This window comes from Nelumbo nucifera, chromosome 3 (genome assembly GCF_055504915.1).
Source record: "Nelumbo nucifera cultivar China Antique chromosome 3, China Antique-T2T, whole genome shotgun sequence".
Lineage (NCBI taxonomy): Eukaryota > Viridiplantae > Streptophyta > Magnoliopsida > Proteales > Nelumbonaceae > Nelumbo > Nelumbo nucifera.
Genome location: NC_142651.1, coordinates 100,995,067 through 101,015,576, shown reverse-complemented (window position 1 = coordinate 101,015,576; position 20,510 = coordinate 100,995,067). Strand labels below are relative to the sequence as shown.

The window sequence follows — 20,510 nt, the reverse complement described above, 5'->3', positions numbered from 1 at the left end:
CACTTGTAAATTTTCTACTGATGAATTAATGAAAGTGTTATTGATCAAAAAAAAAAAATAAATAATGCCAAAGAATACATCTCCTCACCATTTCAGCAATACCTAGAACATCATGGAATAATTCATCAAACTTCTTGTGCTTACACCCCACAACAAAACGGTGTAGCTGAACGGAAAAATAGACATCTTCTTGAAACTGCTCGGTCCTTGATGATCAATATGCATGTCCCAAAGCATTTTTGGAGTGTTGCTGTTCTTACATTTTGTTTTCTGATAAATCGGATGCCCATGTCAATCCTTGGAAGTCAATCCCCTTTCTCCGTGTTGTTTCCCACTTTGTCTCCATTTCCTCTCACCCCAAGAGTCTTTGGCTGTGTTTGTTTTGTTCAACACTTGGGGCCTGGAGTAGACAAGCTAGATGCTCGAGCTACGAAGCGTATTTTTCTTGGCTACTCGAGGACTCAGAAAGGGTATAAGTGTTATAACCCAAAATTTCATAAATCATTTGTGTGTTCTGATGTCACCTTCTTTGAATCAGTTCCATTTTTCTCAGATGTCGGGGTCTCTTCTTCTTCCTCTGTGGTTCCTCTTCCTGTACCGGTTGTGGACCCTCTTCCCGTAGCTCCCATTCCTATTGCAGATACACATCATATGCCTGTTACTACAGAGAGGCCGCCAATTACTCAAGTGTATACCCACAGAAGTGCTTCGGCTCCTCCTCCACTTCAGCACCTGTCGACAGATCCTGCTACTGCTCCTTCTCCCTCAGATCTTGATCTCCCTATTGCTTTGCGGAAAGGGAAACGTACTTGTACTTCTCATCCCATTTCGGACTATGTTTCCACTGCTCGCCTTTCTGCTTCTCATTGCAAGTTTATATCATTACTCTCATCGGTTCCCATTCCCAGGACTGTACAGGAAGCCCTTACCTCCCCAGGGTGGCGGCAAGCCATGGAAGAAGAACTCTCTGCTCTACAACATAATCACATGTGGGAACTCACCACCCTTCCTCCTGGTAAACACACTGTTGGGTGTAAATGGGTCTATACAGTGAAGCATCTTCCTGATGGCAATGTGGAACGATTGAAGGCACGGTTAGTGGCCAAGGCCTATTCTCAGTTATATGGTGTGGACTATATGGAGACATTCTCTCCTGTGGCTAAAATTGGTTCAATTCGGGTGTTGATCTCATTAGCTGCTATGTATGATTGGCCTCTCGTACAACTTGACATAAAAAATGCCTTCCTACATGGTGATCTTGTTGAGGAGGTGTATATGGAGCAACCACCAGGGTTTGTTGTTCAGGGGGAGGCTGGTAAGGTGTGTAGGCTCAAAAAGGCAATCTATGGACTGAAACAATCTCCACGTGCATGGTTTGGCAGGTTCAGTGAAGTGGTGAAGGCCTTTGGGATGAAACAGTGTCAGGTTGATCATTCTGTGTTCAGCTATAACTCAAAGGATGGGAAAATCTTGCTAGTTGTGTATGTGGATGATATTGTCATACTGGAAGTGACAACAATGGAATTGACAGGCTGAAAAAATTCTTACAGGACCACTTCAATATGAAAGATCTGGGGAAGCTAAAGTATTTCCTAGGAATAGAGGTTGCGAGGTCAAAACAGGGGATCAATCTATGTCAGAGAAAGTATGTTCTTGATCTACTTGAAGAAACAGGGTTGTTAGGTGTTAAACCAGCAAAAACTCCTATGGAACTCAATGCCAAGTTAAGTGTGGATGCAGGTGAAGAGTTTGATGATCCTGGAAGATACAAAAGGTTGGTGGGAAAGCTAAACTACCTGACCATTACCCGACCAGATATATCATTTGCTGTGAGTGTGGTGAGTCAGTTTATGCAACATCCCTGGGTTCCTCACTAGGAAGTTGTTATGAGAATTGTTAGGTACCTAAAGGGTGCTCCAGGTCGTGGTTTGTTATACCAAAAGGGAGGAACTCTTGAGATAGTAGGGTACACAGATGCTGACTGGGCTGGCTCTATATCAGACAGGAGGTCAACCACAAGGTATTGTACCTTCCTGGGTGGCAATCTTGTAACTTGGAAGAGCAAGAAACAAACAGTGGTGGCAAGGAGTAGTGTAGAAGCTGAGTACAGGGCTATGGCTCATACCACATGTGAACTAGTATGGTTGAAGAACTTGCTACAAGAGATGGAGTTCTCAGTTGATAAACCCATGAAACTATACTGTGATAACCAAGCTGCTGTTCACATCTCTTCCAACCCAGTCTTCCATGAGAGAACTAAGTATATTGAGGTGGATTGTCACTTTGTGAGAGAGAAAGTAATAAGTGGGGTAATAACTACAATTCATGTGAGCTCAGGAAATCAATGGGCAGATCTCTTCACAAAAGGATTGTCTCGGGGAAGAATAGATTACATTTGTAACAAGCTGGGACTATATGATATATACTCTCCAGCTTGAGGAGTGTTAGAATGCTCGAGTCAGGGGTATTTTGGTCATTCTGGTGTATCTTCTTGAAATGAAAAGTCTATTGTATCTGAGTTTAGGTTATGTGTCCCATCTTCTATGAGGGACAAAATTGTCTTTCTTGTAACTCTAAGTTTATGAATAAAATTCAGGTGGGTCGGCTAGGAGAGTGAATTTTCACATTCTCTCTAGTCTGGCCGAATACTCTTCTTCTCTCCTTCTTTCTCTTTTCTTTCTTCTTTCTTCTTCTCTCCTTCTTTCTCTTTTCTTTCTTCTTTCTTCTTCTCTACTTTGACCTAGAATCAACTAGGGTTTATTCACACATGCAAAATGACCAAAATATTGCTTTTGCCCAATATTACAAAAAAAAAAAACATATACATAAAAGATCAGAAGTTTCTATTTGACTCTTGGCTCCTGCATCAAGAAGTCAAAAAACAATATTTCCTATGACCAATGTAATAAAACTGGGATAAAGACATCAACCACATAGATCCTTGATTCCTTGTAGTCCACATTGAATGGCTACCTCTCCAACCACCCCATGAACAAGGACATCAGCCCCATAGGAACAACGACGGAACAAGTAACTAAAGAGCTTTAAGAGATGGATGGCCAAGTTTGCAGTGCCACTGAAGATGAGAAAGAGATGTCTGAAGGGTTGTTGTCGAACCACCTCCATCAAGGTAATACAGTCCACCAGCTTCATGCCCTCCACCAATCTTCATCCCCTTCTTGAGATCCTAAAACACACAAGAAGGGTAAAAAGTGATAGAGCAATTAAGAGACTTAGTCAATTTACTAACAGACATCAAGTTAAAGGGAAACTTGGGAACATATAAAACCACATATGGAAGATGTAGAACCATTGGCAAGAGTAACAAATTGTGATGTGAAGGACGAAGAAAAGGATGAAAACACACCTGGAGTCCTAGTCATATGATTGGAAGCTCCAGAATCTATAATCCAATGGGAAGGTTTGGATGCCAGACAAGCCATATTTGAGTGTGCAAGGGTAACCGTGTTCTGCTGAGACGTACCCTGAATGAACCGCTCATATTCATCCCGTGGAACACTCATCATCTCCTTTCTGGAGGCATCTGTAGATGTAGAGGGTATCTGATCAGTTTGCTGAGATTCCTGTCTCGAACCACCACCAGTTACAGCTGCATGATTTGCCCAGGTTGAAGGTGGGCCATGTAGATCATAGCATAAGTTGATAGTATGTCCCTCCATACCACAATGTGTACACCTCCTCTGACCATTACTACATCCTCTACCATGGGCTCCCCCTAAGTCTCGACCTCCAACACGACCATCACAATGACCATTCATAGGTCCACCACCACTACCACGGCCAGGTTGACCTTCTCGAGCTCCTCTACCTCCACGGCCTCCCCCTCTCGTTACTGCAAATGTAGACCTATCTTATATAGTGAGTTCTCCGTGGGTCCAACTGAGATCCTCTAGAGACGAGAAAACACTTCCTCAAGAGAGAGAAGAGCAAACCCACCTAGTATTTGTGCCCTTATCGGTTCATATTCAGACTTCAACCCTACTAAAAATCTGGTCACATCCAATTGTTCTCTCTATTGTTGCTGAATTTTGACATCAGGTGTAAGAGGGTGATATACATTCAACTCATTTCGCAGATTTCTCATACTTGCATAATAGTCTTCAAGACTCTGATTCCCCTATTGCAAATTGAAATACTCTTGGTACAGTTGGTAAACCCTAGTAGTGTTGTCTTCTCTAGAATAAAACTTCCTTGCATGATCCCAAACCTCCTTGGCTGTATCTAAAAAACATGTTCACACTGATTTTGGGTTCCATACTGTTTCATAGCCATGTCATAATTTGTGCATCATCTTGCTCCCACTCATCATATCCCTGATAATCAGTTGGGTGTTTATCTTCCCTCACATGCTTCACTTTCTTCTTAGATTTTAGGAAAACTTCAACAGATTTAGCCCAAGGCACATAATTCTCACCATTCAATTTGATAGATGTCATCTGTGCACATTCAGATAATCAGAAGGGACCATCACACTAGACTTGCATTCACTGTTGTCACCCATGACTGCACAAGGAAAAAGGGAAGAAATTGTACCACTAGTTTGTCACCCTACTTCACTAATTAGTCACCACACCACACACCAACAACTGATTACTACTAGGGTACCTACTATCATAGGTTTCAGCAACAACACTCACAGTTGTTCACTTTTAGCAACAACACCACTGCTGTCTTCCACTTTCAGCACCATAAAACCTCACAATACACCTCGCGAACAGGAAATTTGGTTCAGCAACACATCGCAATCTGTTTCTCACTGCTACACTCATGTAATCTAACTATCTCACTGCTACACATCAGAATTTGGTTCAGCAATCATGTAATCTGTTTCACCAAACCTGCACTGTCACCATCCTCACACCTGAAATCAGCCCTCTTTGAACTGCCGAGTAGAGGGTTTTCTACCATCCACACAAAACCACAACAACTTCATTCATTGGAGGCATGACCTCCAGAACAAGAAAACGATTGGTCCTTTTTTTTTCTTTCTGTGAAGAAAGAAAAAGAAGAGAAAACTGTTCTGGTCGAACTAGAGAGAAAATTCTTTCTATGCCCTCAATTAAGTGAGAGACACATCAGTTAACTTAAGATCTGCTCATAATTACATTTAACATATAACTTAATGTAAAATCCCTATACTACCCTTCAACAGCCGACTCTAATAGGTAGTGACATGAAATTTTACTAGAATCAACATATTTCCCAAAGAACACTACAGGTATTATGTAGAGTACAAGAGATAGTATTATAACATAAGTTGGTGACAATGTTGTAGATATGTGAAGTAACAAGTTATTGTCCACCTAACTTACATGATTACCACTTTGAGCTAGCTCAATATTCATTTCAAACATGAAGTCAAATATTAACTTTTATTAGTTTTTGTTTGTGTAATAGATTTTTTGGTTGATTTATTACAACCATTTATTTACACTTTCTGAGCTTAAATTTTGCTTTAACTCATTCTATGATTCTATCATGAAGCTCTGAATCTTAAGGTTTATAGGGCAACTACAGAACATACTTTTTTTTGTCAATAACCTTAGTTTCTTAGCTTTGATTAATGATTTGGAACAAGATAATAATTTAAAAAGGTGTCTATACCTCTTTTATCATTTCATAAAATATCATTCTATATCTTGCATATTTTACAATGTTTCCACCATGTCTATAAATTTTACAATATTTCCATATGATGTTTACAACATTTCTGACATGTTTCTTATATTTGGATCAGTGTTTTCAAAACGACCTGGAGGCTGGATCTGATATATGTATTATTTTATATTTAATTTATGTTTTTAATTTTTTATTTATAAAAATATTACAAATTGCAATTTGAGGCCAAAAATGGTTTTTTTTTTCGCAAAAATAGTAGGGCAAGGTGCCTACGTCTCCTTGGGATGCATAGATCTTGAAAGGTTACCCAAAATAAAAAAAAAATCACCTCAGTCGAACATCAGGGTGCAAAGTTATGGCGTCTTGAAGTTTGCATACACGGTATGCAACCCACGACCTGGTCACCTGGTCGACTAGGTCAACGGTCCAACCGTTCGGGTTGGACGGTTTTTGACCGATTCAACGGGTTTTGACTTTCTCTGGGTTTTACTCAAATCAAACCCGAAATCTTGACTAGGTGACAGTTCGAGCAGTTCAACCAGTTAGGTCTACGACGGGTTTAAAAAACTAATTTGGATGATCGACATCGACATTTTAAACCTTGGTTTCCTATACAAGGAAGGGCCTGTAACAACTTGACATCATACCACCATAAAATCTTATGAGAGAGAGAGCCTTGCCTAGATTCTAGAAGTTAAATATCATTTAAATGATATAAATTTAAATTACTTAATAAATGATATTTAACTTAAACAAATAAGTATAGACACATGATATCAACATTTTAAACGGTATATTTGTGCCCATATCGTGTTGTAGATTTGAAGAAGAACCTGACATTGCGCTCTCTCTCTCTCATAAGATTTTATGGTGGGATGATGTCAGATTGTTGCAGGTCCCCCCCCCCCCCCCAAACTTGCTCCACATTGGATAGGTTCCTCTTCTCTTATGATTGGGAGGAGTTATAGGGGACATTAGTGCAAGAGCCTTGCATGGAGTTACTTCAAATCACTGTCCTATATGTATAGAGAAAGTTCTTTTTGGTGGTCCTACTCCCTTTAGGTTTGAAAATGTGGTTTGAGGATCCTTATTTTAAGGAAAGATTAAAGACATGGTGAGGAGAACTTGGAGGTCTAGAGAGAAAGAAAATAGGAAGTTTCTATTGGAAGTTAAAGAGCTTAAAAGAGAACATAAAGGCATGGAATTTAGAGCATTTCGAAAGAGTTGAAGATATCAAAGGAAACTTTTCCACTAGAATTGAAGAATTGGATAGAAAAGAAGTTCTTATGACCTTGGAAGAGGAGGAAAAAGAGGAAAAATGGAAGTTAAAGGTAGAATTGGAGACTTTAAGGAGAGAAGAGATTTGTTAGAGACAAAAGTCAAGATGTAAATGGATTGCAAAAGGGAATGGTACACTAAATTCTTTCACTCACTTGCAAATGGTAGAAGAAGGAAAAACACTATTCATAGTGTGGAAGTGGAAGGTTAGGAAATAAGAGAGCTCCAGGAGATTGTAAGTGTCTTTATAAATCACTTTAAGAATATCTTAGTTCCAGTTGGGAATAGGATAAGCTTACCAAAGTTGGATTGGAATATAGTTTCAGAGGAACAGTCGCGGTTGTTGGAAAAAAGATTTTCTTTGGAAGAAATCAAAGAAACCATATTCTCAATGGATAGGTCTAAAGCCCCCAGGCCTGATGGATTTTCCATGGCTTTTTACTAGGAGTACTGGGATTTCCTGAAGGGATTTTGTAAGTGTTTGAGGAATTTTTTCATAAAGGGGAAATCCCCTTTGGAGCAAATGCTACATTCATATAATTAGTGACTAAAAAGGAGCCAAAAGCACCATAAGATTTTAGACCGATTAGCCTGATGGGGAGCATTTATTAGATCATCTCAATGGTCTTGTTTGACAGGCTTAAGTAGGTGTTACCCTCAATGATATCACCTTTTCAAGGGGCTTTTGTGGAAGGTAAACAAATTGTGGACCAGATCTTAGTGACAAATGAATGTATTGTTAAAAGAGAAAGAGAAGAGAAAAAGAGTTTGGTGTGTAAACTAGATTCAGAGAAGACTTACAATTTAATTGATTGGAGTTTTTTGATAAAAATCTTAGAAAGTCTTGGGTTTGGTGCAATGGATGTTGTGGGAGTGTAGAATTTGTTAATTAAGGGAGACTTTAAGGTGGTTGTGGGTTGGTTGGCGAATCCAGATACTGTTAATTGGGATTATAGGGATCTCCTAAGAAGAGTTAATTGATTTACAAGAAACATGTCAGTTAATTTTCAGTGGGTTAGCAAATCAACAAATGTTTTGGTTGATTCTCTTGCTAAACAAGGGGTTTCAAGGGTTTCTTTGTATTGGGCTACTTTGCAAACTGATTTCTGTTTAGTGTTTAGTGTGAGTTTTTTGCTTTCATCATTAAAGAGGTCACATCTTGTGCCTCTTCTTAGGTTGTTTGTATGCTCATTGTTTCTCTATTAATAACAATTTCATTCATTTATCAAAAAAAAAAAAATGGAGGTTGAGTCAAAGGATGTGTTAGCTTAGTCCACTGTTCAATTCTCATAAATGGGGTGGCAAAAGACTTCTTCCCAGCAAAAAGAGGAGTAAGACAAGGGGACCCTCAATGACCCTCTATCCCCTTTCCTTTTCACCCTAGTGGTAGAGGTGTTAGGTAGAATGGTTGTGGATGCAAACACACAGGGACTACTTAGGGGTTGGAGAGTGGGTAGAAATCAAATTGTAGTATCTCATCTTCAATTTGTTGATGATACAATTCTGTTCTGCAAGAGGGTTGACTTGGAAATGGTTTGAAATTTGAAGGCTTTGATTGACAGATTCGTGAGTATCTCAAGGCTAAGTATCAATTGGAACAAAAGTGGAATTGTGGGAATTAACTTGGAATTTAGAAGAGGGGGAAATCCTAAGGTTTGCGGAGATTTTGGGTTATAAGATTAAGATTAGGAGCTGGCCTATTACCCACCTAGGACTATGGGGGAAACCCAAGAGCTGATAGCTTTTGGAAGCTAGTGGTGGAGAGGTTTGCCAAGAAACTAGGCCTTTGGAAAAGAAACTATATTTCTCTAGGAGGAAGAATCACTTTGATTAGAGCCAATGTTAGCAAACCTACCCATTTGCTTCCTTTCCACATTCTGAATCCCAAAAGAGAAATATATGAGGAACTTCCTTTGGGAACCAGGAGAGGAAAAAAAAGAACCACTTTAATGGGAATAGATTTGTAAACCAAAAGAGAAAGGGGCCTAGGACTAGGAAACATTAGTCTTAGGAACACCACATTACTGGGAAAATGGATGTGGAGATTTCCTTTTGAAAGAAACAGGCTGTGGCACAAGGTAATTGTTAGCATTCATGGCTTGGAGGGTAATGGTTAGGATGATAAAATTGCTCCTAACGCAACTTCAGCTTCTCCCTGGAAAGCAATTCATGAGGTATATCCTCTCTTTTTCAATTCTGTCCATTCTGATGTGGGGAGATGTGATAAAATTTGTTTCTAGGAAAATCTTTGGGTAGGGGAATTACCTCTAAAAGATCAGTTTCCTAAACCCTTTGCCCTCTCTAACCTCCAGAATGAAAGCATTTCTAGTTCGGGTACACTCTCCCCTTCAGGCCTTAATTGGAACCTTGGTTTCAAAAGAGGCCTAAGAGAAAGTGAGTGCAACTCTTTGACTGACCTGCTTGACATTTTAGAGCCAACTTTTTTGGATCCCAATTTGGAATATTCTAGAATTTTGGATACATTCACCAGATTGGTTCGTTACTTGCTTTACTTTTTTAATTTCCTTTTGTTACCTAGCTCTCAAGGTAAGCCTATTCCACCTAAAATTCAAGCTTTCTATTGGAAAATTTCCTTGGAAAGGTAAATATTTGTGATATGTTGCAAAAAAGAAGGTCCTCTTCTTGCCTCTCTCCTCATATGTGCTTCTTATGTAGGCATAGTGGAGAGACCCTATCTCACTTGTTAATCTCCTGCTCCTTTGTAAGTCATATTTTGGGAGTTTTTCTGTTCTCTTTTTGGCTGCAGGTAAGACCCTCAGAGGTTGTGGACATCTTCAATCTGAACCTTTTGAGGCAACCAAAGAAGAGAGGAAGGGCAATGTGGAGAGATACTAAAGCAGCAATTGTATGGACCATGTGGAAGGGGACGAATAACAGAATTTTTTCTGCAAAGAACAGGACTTTGGAGGAGGTTCGAGATAGTATTGAAGTGAAGGTAGCTTTTCAGGTAAAAACCATGGACAACTTCCACAACATCTCAGTGTTTGACATTATAAGAACCTGGAGGGAAGTAGCACAATCCTCTAAGGAAAAAGAATAAGAATGGAATGAAAACCCCTAGTACGTGATAAAGTAAAACTGAACTTTGATGGGAGCTCTTTGGGCAACCCCGGTTGGCAGGAAAAGGTGGTGCAATTTGAAATTCGGAGAGTAGGATACTGACATTATATTCAGGACCAATTGGTACTGCCAAGTCGGTGAAGGCTGAATTACTGGTATTACTACTACAAGGGCTCAAGCTTGCTAAACAATTGAGATTCAGACAAGTGGAGGTGGAAGGGGACTCAAAAGTAATTATTTCGTGGGCAAGATGTAATAGACATATACCATGGACTCTCAAACATGTTTTTAGGGAAGTGGACAGGATTGAAAACCTAAATGCTGAATTCAAATGGGTTAGTTGACACCCTAGAAAAACAAGGGGCTGTAAGGCAGCATTTGTACTGGGCTTCTTTGTAAATCAGCTTATGTATTGCAAAGACATTTTGTACTTTCTCACTTACAATTAATATAATAATATAAATTTCTGCAGATCAGAGAGAGAGAGAGACTTGTAGAGGGCCATACATACAGCCATGGACTACTAAAGAGAAACTTGAACTGATACCAAAATCCAAATCCTAGGGACATATCCAGAATAGATGATGAGAAAATAGTTCATAACTTTCCCATTTTCTTGCAAAGGATGAATACCTGAGAGGATAACTTTGCAAAGGACAAAAAGTGTGCGAGCAATGTATTGCAAGAAGTCCTAAAAGAAAGAAGGAAAGGAAAAAACAAACCAGTGGGAGTGGTAACAAAACAAAAAATTAAGAAAAAAGGGCTTCAGGATGAGAGTTCCAGAAAGTCCACCCTGAACTCCTCTCCAGACAGTTCAGCTTTTCTAGCCACATGGAAATATGACATGATCAGTTCAAGCAGTCCATCTGGAGTGGGACCTTAATAGATCTGGCCACATGTACAATATCATTGCCAATGATTATTATATCTGGACTACTAACAAATCTTGAAGTTCTTTTTGGAGAGGAAAAATGATTAGAAAAAACAACTCTCCTTTTGCCATGTAACAGAGATCTGTTGCTAAAGAGGGTGAAATAGAAAATCCATAGCTATTAAGAACCTATCCACTCCAAAATGCAATGTTCTCCTTACTTGCATTAAAGAGGAACAGCCCAGGTTCTGAGGTTGAACTTACCGAAATGTCCTATACCTGTATTAAACAGAAAGAGATTGAAGTCTGGGATGACATTCATCTAGACTAGTCTTGGGGTCAAGGATTTTGAGAACAGGTTAGGCTAACTTTGGACCTTCATCATTAGTGTTGAAGGAGGCTGGTCCTCACCTGGCTATGGGTGCAATACATACAATTAGTTCTGAGACTAAATTGTCCTTTTATTTTGTTCTTCCTGGCCTTATCCCGAAGACTATTATAATATTAAATGTGCATTGTGTCATGCCATTTTTATGCAAGAAGTGACACTTTTTGTTTTATTAAAATAGTTTACTTAATCTTTCTCACTGATATCTTTCTGGGTGGTTTTAACCAATCTTTTATCCCACATAAAAAATATAGGACATATTGTCACTGAGAACCTCAGAAAGGATGATGAACTCCATAATATTGCAGGAATAGAAGGAAATTGTCATGGATTAGCACACAGACAAAAATGGACAAATGTTCTATGCAACCAAGGATGACCTGTCAATGACAAAATCATGGAACAAGAGTACCTGTTCTTGCAACAAAGGCTGTAATCTTTGACAAGAACCACCTTTGTCCCAATCACCTCCTTCAAAATGCCTTGGGGATTGTGTCCGGAAGATCTTGATTGCAGTTGGCCGCATTGTTTTCTCCACAAAAAGTATCTGTTGTCAAAGGAGCATAAACATTGCATGAGACAATCTGGCATGAACTTGAGACTGAAACCCGTTTTTCTAATGCCATGTAATAACTTTTTTTCTAGTGTTAACTATCAATTTCATTAATTATAGAAAAAGGATGTATCTACATATACAAGAGTGTGCTTGCCCAGCATCCCTGGTGGTCCCTGCTGCCAACCCAGATGCACCCTTTAAGCAATCATTTTAGTTGTCCGGGTTTCCAATTTTGTTAGTTTGTTATCCCCAATACATATTGGTCGCATCACCTATGTACCTCTTGCCTTTTTTTTTTTTGAATAAGGTAAAGTATTACATTATATTAATATGCTATTAAGGAAATACATCAGCCCATGTACATTGAAAGACTGTACATTGGGAATATACAAAAATAAACATATAGGTTAATCATAAAAGGCCCAACTCCCGAAAAAGAATCAAGCTGGATGCTGTGAAAATTCCCCTCTACACCTAACCAAGAACATAATAGCCCTTTAAGATTTCTTTCTTACATCCACTTCAGTGCATTTGTTAACAAAATGTGATGATTATTTTCCCTCCAGATTGTCCAAATGATAGTTGCTGGTAAAGTATTCCATCCTTCTATTTAGATCTTGTGTGTCCCTTACTTAGCTAGCATGTCTACCAGATTTTTGTAATGGTCAAATCATCATCATCATCCATGCCTTATCCCAACTATATGGGATCGGCTACATAATCCTGTTTCACCAATCCGTTCTATTTAAAGCCATATCCACTATTAAATTATTAGTGCTTAAATCATTTCTTACTACTTCTACCCATGTCTATCCTGAGCTCTTCTAGTCCCTTCAATGTGTAACAAATCACTTCTTCTAACTGGCACAGTTGGTGGTCTCCTATGCACGTGCCCAAACCATCTTAATCTACTCTCTCTCATTTTATCACCTATTAAAGCTATTCCTAGGTTCCTACGGATAACTTCATTCCTAATACTATCCTTTCTAGTTTTTCCACTCATTCATCTTAGCATTCGCATTTCTGCCACATTCATTTTCTAGACATGTTTCTTGATTGCCCAACACTCTGCTTCATACCACATAGCTTGCCTTACAATTGTTTTATAGAATTTTCCTTTTAATCTACATGATATTCACCTATCACATAAAAGTCCAGATGCACCCCTCCATTTTGCCCATCTTGCTCTAATTCTTTGGTGGCATTCACCTATCACTCTTTTGAAGCCCAAGGCCCACAAAGGGAGCTTGAACCAAACTCCTTAAGCCCACCAGAGACTCCCTCTTATTCTGGCCAATCCATTCTAGAAACACCCCCTAGCTTGGGTCGGTACAAGTGAAATGCATTCAGGGCTCCTACTCCTTCAGAGAGCTCTGGTTCTTATTCTGCCAACAAAGAAGATGATTCAGAGGAAGACCTTAGCTCGTATGCAACGAAAGCAGAACCAGATCCTCAAGAAAAAGCTTTCGAAAGGGCGAAGGAATTGTTCACAGGGAAAGATCCTTCGGGGAAGTGTGAAGATACTCGAGCAGACACAATTAACCAATCCAGAATATGGATCGACTTCAGACTCAGACATCCATGTTTGTAGACAAGGAAGACTTTTGCCAACCCCCTTTCACAGTCCGCGCCAAAATCCTCAGCAACCCTCAGGGAGATCATCCACTCCTTTTTTTTTTTTTTGATTCTCCTAATCCTCAGACTCATTTTCTCCCCATTGTCTCTCATCGTCCTTCTTCTCCATCTTGTTTTTCAGGTTCAAATGGAATGTCATCCCACCCAAAGCAGAATGATCCGCTTCAGACAGATGCGCAATCTAGCATTGGTAGGAAGGTGGCAGAGAATACAGGAGATGTTAACATTGCTAGAGCTTTGGGAATTGAAAGAAGAGAGGAAGGAGAAGAGAAACAGAAAATAACTAAGAAAGAACATATCAAATTGGGAAAGCATCAGGAGGAAAGCAGAAAAAAGGGTCCCAAAAAGAGAAATTAAAAGGCTTCAGTGGGGATTAATGGATCACATCTCAGTAAGAGTGACTCAATGAAGGTCTTAAGTTGGAATGTCATAGGTTTGGGAGGTTAGCTCAAAAGAAGTATAGTGAAAGAAACTTTAAAAAGAGAAAACCCAGACATAATTATACTCCAAGAATCAAAAAAGGAAATAATTGATAGAAAACTTATGAAATCCATTTGGGGAATAAGGGGAAGAAAATGGGCTGCTGTTCCAGCAGTGGGTTCTGCAGGTGGAATCATCCTAGCTTGGAAGGAAGAAGAAATATCGGGTCTGGAGATTGATAAAGGGGAACTCTCAATCTCAGTTTTGTCACTAATATCAAAGATGGTTTTAGTTGGATTCTAACTGGAGTGTATGAGCCCAACTCCCCATCTGATAGAGAAAGATTTTGGGACGAACTGGACTCTCTGCATGAGGAAGATATCCCATGGTGCGTAGCAGGAGACTTCAATGCCATCAGATTTAGTCAAGAACACTCCAATGATAGAGTCCCGACCTTTAGTATGAGGAATTTTTCTAACTTCATATCTAGACACAATCTGTGTGACTTCCCCCTTAATAATGGACTCTTCACTTGGTTAAATATGCAAGAAAATGCCATAAGCTGCAGACTGGACAGATTTCTGCTCTCTCAGGACTGGATGGAGAGATTCTCCAACCTGTTCCAAGAACTTCACCCACGGTGCACTTCAGATCACTGGCCTATCCTGCTGAACACTGAAAGGATCATCAAAGGAAAGGCCCCATTCAGATTGGAAAAATTCTGGTTATCTCACAAAGACTTCAACAAGAAGGTTGCTGCTTGGTGGGAAGAATGCAAAGTAGAGGGCTGGGCTGGATTCAGGTTGTTACAAAAATTAAAAGTCCTAAAGAGAAATCTCAAAGCTTGGGGAAGAGAGGAATTTAAAGCATCTGAAGAAGAGAAGAGAAAAATTCTCATGGAGTTAGAGGAGTTAGATAGCAGAGAACAAAATGGCACCCTAGATGAGCTAAGCAGAGGTAGAAGAGCTGATTTGAGGAAGGTTTGGGAGCAGCTGATCAGAAGAGGAGAAATCTATTGGAGACAGAGATCGAGAATGAGATGGCTGAAAGAAGGAGACAACAACTCCAGATTTTTCCACACTTGTGCTTCGGGAAGGTGCAGAAAAAACTTCATCTCTAAGCTGAAAGTGAATCAAAAGGAAGTGGAGAACCCCAAGGAAATTAAGGAAGCCTTTCTCTCCTACTTCAAAGGCCTGCACTCCAAGGAAAGTAATAGCCAATTTACTTTGAACAAATGGGAAGGCTCGACTTTATCAGATGATAAGAGAGCTTGGCCGGAAAGAAGCTTTGAAGAGGAAGAAGTTAAAGAGGCAGTCTTTAGTATGAATGGAGATAGGGCTCCTGGGCCGGATGGCTTTCCCATTTTTTTCTTCCAGAAGTGTTGGGAAATAGTAAAGTCAGATCTGATGGATTTTTTCAGGGACTTCCGCCATTGTCAATAAAGGCCTAAACTCAACCTTTCTTTGTCTCATCCCAAAGATAGCGGGAGTCTTGGAAGTTAAAGACTTCATACTAGTAAGTCTGATAGAGAGCACTTATAAAATTTTGGCTAAGGTTTTGGCAAGAAGACAAAACGAAGTCCTAGAAGACCTAATCTCTCCAAATCAATTTGCTTTTGTAAAAGGGAGACAAATTGTTGATAGAATTCTAATTGCAAACGAGTGTGTGGAAGATAGGAAAAATTCTGGGAATCCAGGGGTCCTTGTCATACTAGATCTGGAAAAGGCTTATGATAAAGTGGATTGGGAGTGTATTTTAGATTGCCTGAAGATGAGAGGCTTTGGCAGAAATGAATCAAGTGGATCAAAGGATATATTGGTTCTTCATGGTTTTCAATATTGATAAACGGTGAACCGAAGGGCTACTTCAAGACTAGCAGGGATCTCAGACAAGGTTGCCCACTCTCCTCTTTTCTATTCACTCTGGTGATGGACATATTCTATCATCTGTTTAATAAGGCTACTCTTCTTAATTTGGTGAAAGGTTTTGAAGTGGGAAGGGACAAGATTCATGTTTCGCATTTACAGTTTGTTGATGACATAACCTTGTTCCTGGATGCCTCCCTAGTTAACATCATAAACACCAAAAGGATAATTGAATGCTTCGAGCTCATCACGGGCTTAAGGGTTAACTTTGCAAAAGTATAAGTAGCTCTAAACTCAGTGGAAGAGTAGCTTCTAGAAAGCTTTAAATTCTTGTTGGGTTGCAAAGTGGAGAATCTTCCTATTTCCTATTTAGGTATGCCTCTAGGAGGGAATCCAAAATCTGTCAACTTCTGGGGGCTAGTGGTGGAGAAATGTGAGAAGAAATTAGCATCTTGGAAGAAATGCTATCTTTCAAAAGGGGGTAGGCTTACCCTTTTAAAGGCCTCATTAGCAAACTTGCCAGTCTACTTCCTTTCAGTCTTCCAAACCCCAACTAAAGTCAAAAATCAGATTGAGAAGCTTCAAAGGAACTTTCTTTGGGAAGGAGGTGGGGAAGCCACTTAGTCAGTTGGGCACAGGTTTGCAAGCCTAAAGAGGAAGGAGGCTTGGGAATTGGACACTTTAAAGAAAAAAATTCCTCTCTCTTGGGAAAATGGCTTTGGAGGTTTCCTAAAGAATCCAATGCTCTTTGGGCAGCTGTCATTTCAAGCAAATACAGGTCAAACACAAATGGGTGGGATAGCAATCTCCACTTGAACAGGATAAAGTCAATAAATCCTTGGAAAGGTATAATCTCAACTCACTCTTTTTTCTTTCCCTTTATAAGATATAAAGTGGATAATGGATCTAAAATAAAATTCTGGAAAAACCTCGGGTGGGGAGAAACTACCCTTGCAGCCTCATTCCCCAGACTTTTTAACCTCACCCTTGACCAAGAAGCCATTGTCTCTTCTTGCCTTCCAGACCAAACTGCTGAGAACACCCTAAACCTTCACCTCAGAAGACCTCTAAGGGACCCGGAGATTTCTGAACTAATTGCCTTACTTCAGACCCTAAAAGAAGCCTACATCACCCCCTCCTCCCCTGATACCCGAATCTGGACACCCCATCCTACTGGCGAATTTTCTTCTAAGTCTATGTTCAAGGTTCTGATTGCTGGTGAACAACACTCCTCCTTCCCCTTCAAGAAGATCTGGTGCAGCCATATCCCTTCAAGAGTCTGCTTCTTTGTATGGGAAGCTTGTCTTCAGAGACTAAACACTTGTGATCTCTTTTTTTTTGATAAATGAAGTAAAATTTTATTAAGGCAGAAAATATATAATCAGTACAAGCTTCTCTTGAAGAGGCACGAGGAGCTACTATTACAACAAAACAAAATAAAAAATATATATATTATAACTGCACTGAATACAACTAATTTATGTTTACCCCTTGCTTAGCTAGAGCATCTGCCATCCCATTAGTTGTCTAGTTGATATCCTCCCCCAAAATATTCGCATTCATATTAGTTGAAAAACAGTTCACTTGATGTATGGAACTGTTTGAGATTAGATGCAAAACAGCAAAACAGCAAACAAGAGAGGAAGAGAAGAGAGAGAGAGCTGCTGCAATGAGTGTTAGAGAATGAGAGGTTCGAACATTACCTCTCTCTAACACTCTAAACATCTTATTAATAAGTTAATCTTTGACAAATTACAGAGAGGTCCTTGAGTGAGCAGGAAAATACAAAAAACAGAATATTACAGAGTATGGGCCCAGAATAAGGCCCACAATAGAGAGAAACATAACATAACATAAAATGACAGTCTATGGGCCATTCGGCCCATCTTCTCTACACTCCCCTTCAAGCTGAGCATAGATGTTAATCATGCCCAGCTTGCCAGTGTCATGTTGAAGCCTTGCCTTGGAAATGCCCTTGGTGAGAAAATCTGCCAATTGTCCTTCAGAAGTAATGAATGGAAGACACACTTCACCGGAGGAGACTCTTTCACGAATAAAGTGTCTATCAACCTCAATATGTTTGGTTCTATCATGTTGTACCGGGTTGTGAGCAATGTTGATGGCAGCCTGATTATCACAGTACAACATCATGGGTTTGTCATGATCTACCCCAAGTTCTTCCATTAAGGACCTTAGCCACAACAATTCCGAGACTCCATGTGCCATGGCTCTATATTCTGCTTCTGTGGAGGATCGAGCCACAACTGTTTGTTTCTTACTCCTCCAAGAGACAACATTACCAGCCACCAGACTGTAATACCCTGAAGTAGATCTCCTATCATCAATATTTTCAGCCCAATCAGCATCAGTATAGGCTTCAAGTTTCAGATGACCATGTTTGGCAAATAGAAGTCCTTTTCCTGGAGAGCCTTTCAGATAGCACAAAATCCGTTCTGCTGCTGCCATATGGGTATCTCTAGGAGCATGCATGAACTGGCTAATGCAACTGACAGCATACGCAATATCTGGCCTAGTCATGCACAGGTACAAAAGCTTCCCAAGAAGTCTCTGGAAGACCCCTTTGTCTTCTAACAAAGTTCCATCCGAAGCTGAAAGTTTGTGACTCATATCAATAGGAGTTGCAGCTGGTCTTGCACCTAATTTGCCAGTTTCAGACAACAAATCAAGGACATATTTCCTCTGGGAAATAAGAATCCCATCCCTGGATCTGACAACTTCTATGCCAAGGAAATATCTCAACTCCCCCAGATCCTTAATCTCAAATTCTGTACGGAGGAAAGACTTAAGGCCCAGAATGCCTGAGGCATCATCACCAGTCACTATAATGTCATCAACATACACAATGAGATACACTGCTAGAGACCCACTTTTCTTCACAAAAAGAGTATGATCTGACTGTGAACATAGCCAAATTTAACAAGTGCAGCTCTAAATCTCTCAAACCAGGCTCTAGGAGATTGTTTGAGGCCATAAAGAGATTTCTTCAGTTTACATACCTTTCCTTGCATATCTTTCCCATACATTCCTGGAGGAAGACACATGTAGACCTCCTCATGTAAGTCACCATTCAGAAATGCATTCTTTACATCTAACTGATAGAGAGGCCAATCAAAGTGAGCTGCCAGAGATAAAAGAACCCTCACAGATGTCATCTTAGCAACAGGAGCAAAAGTTTCCAGATAGTCAATCCCATATGTCTGTGTGTAGCCCTTTGCAATAAGTCTGGCCTTGTACCTCTCAATAGTCCCATCTGCCCTGTATTTAATGGTAAACACCCACTTGCATCCAACTGGATCCTTCCCTTCAGGCAAATCCACCACCTCCCAAGTACCATTTTCATGTAGAGCATCCATTTCAGCCTACATGGCATCTCTCCATTCTGGAATCCCAAGAGCTTCTGATACAGACCTAGGAATGGGGTTAGAAGCAACTGAAGAGAGGTAGGCACAATATGAAGGGGAAAGTAGGTCGTAAGAAAGGTGTTTGGAAATGCAGTGTGCAGTACACTTCCGCTTTCCTTTCCTAACAGCAATGGGGACATCAAGATCTGGGAAGGAGGATTCCAAGGGAGCTAAAGCAATACCTGTTATCTCATCTGTGATTGGGAGGGTATGAGCCTCATCTGTTGTAAGGGAAACCACTTGCTCATTCCTGGGTCTCTGCCTTTGATACACTTTGGGATTATGGGTAGGACGAGGAGGTAAAGAGATAGGAGCACTAGGACAAGAAGAATGAAGTGGCTGATCCTCCTTTGATTCATTTTGTGAGGATACAGATTTGTCAAGAGATTGAACTGGGACAGGAAGGGGAAGAGCAAAAACTTGTGACAGACTCTCCCCCTGTTGACAATGTCCTTCATGAGAGGAACCATAAAAAGGAGAAAGTTCATCAAAGGTAACATCCATAGAGACATGTCTGGTGCCATTCTTTGGATCAAAACAACAATAACCCTTTTGTGTGGGGGAGTAACCAAGGAAGATGCATTTGTGGGCTTTTGGTTCAAACTTGTGTCTCTGCACACTTGGAATGTGAACATAACAGGTACAACCAAACACACGAAGAGGAATTGGGAAGAGATCCTTATCTGGATGAAGAAGACTGAAGGGGGATTTAAACCCTAAAACCCTGGATGGCATATGGTTTATTAGATAGGTAGCAGTAAGTACAGCATCACCCCAAAATCTTGTGGGAACATGTGAGGCAAATAAAAGGCTCCTTGCAACCTCAACAATATGTCTATTTTTCAGGGGTTCTAACACAGGAGCTTTGGTGAATAACCCCCATGTCAGAGAGATACAAGGATAAGCTCTTCTCAAAATACTCTTTTGCATTGTCAGATCTGAAAACCTTAATTCTGGTACCAAATTGAGTTAAAACAAGCTCATGAAATTGCCTCACAAGTCTCGGGACTTCGTCTCGGGATTTCATTAAGTATATCCAAGTGAATCTAGAAAAGTCATCAATAAACAGGATAAAGTATTTGTAGCCCCCCATAGAGGGTAAGTAGTAAGGCCCCCACACATCAGAGTGTACAATATGAAAAAGAAAAGAGGATCTTTTATTGCTCACAGGGTAATTTTTTCTACAATGCTTTGACAACTGACATGACTCACAACTGAGACTGGACACACTGACTCCCTTAAACAGTTTGGGAAACAAATGACTTAAAGCAGAAAAAGGTAAATGACCCAACCGACAATGACTCAACATAATTTGACTGACAGACTCTGAAGAAGTAGAACCAAAAGCAACATT

The 20,510-nt window shown here is 40.0% G+C and overlaps 1 protein-coding gene across 6 annotated transcripts in view; it reads right to left on the bottom strand.

Moving 5' to 3' along the window:
• Positions 1-20,510, bottom strand: part of TBL13 (TRICHOME BIREFRINGENCE-LIKE 13) — a 113,494-nt gene that overhangs the window by 30,372 nt on the left and 62,612 nt on the right. For 4 of the 6 annotated variants that reach the window (XM_088901568.1, XM_088901570.1, XM_088901567.1 and 1 more), the window contains one exon: positions 11,671-11,805. The exons of the other annotated variants lie outside the window; for them this stretch is intronic. In XM_088901568.1, coding sequence (XP_088757694.1) covers positions 11,671-11,805 — 135 coding nt within the window. The remainder of the gene's footprint in view (positions 1-11,670; positions 11,806-20,510) is intronic. 6 annotated transcript variants of the gene reach the window in all.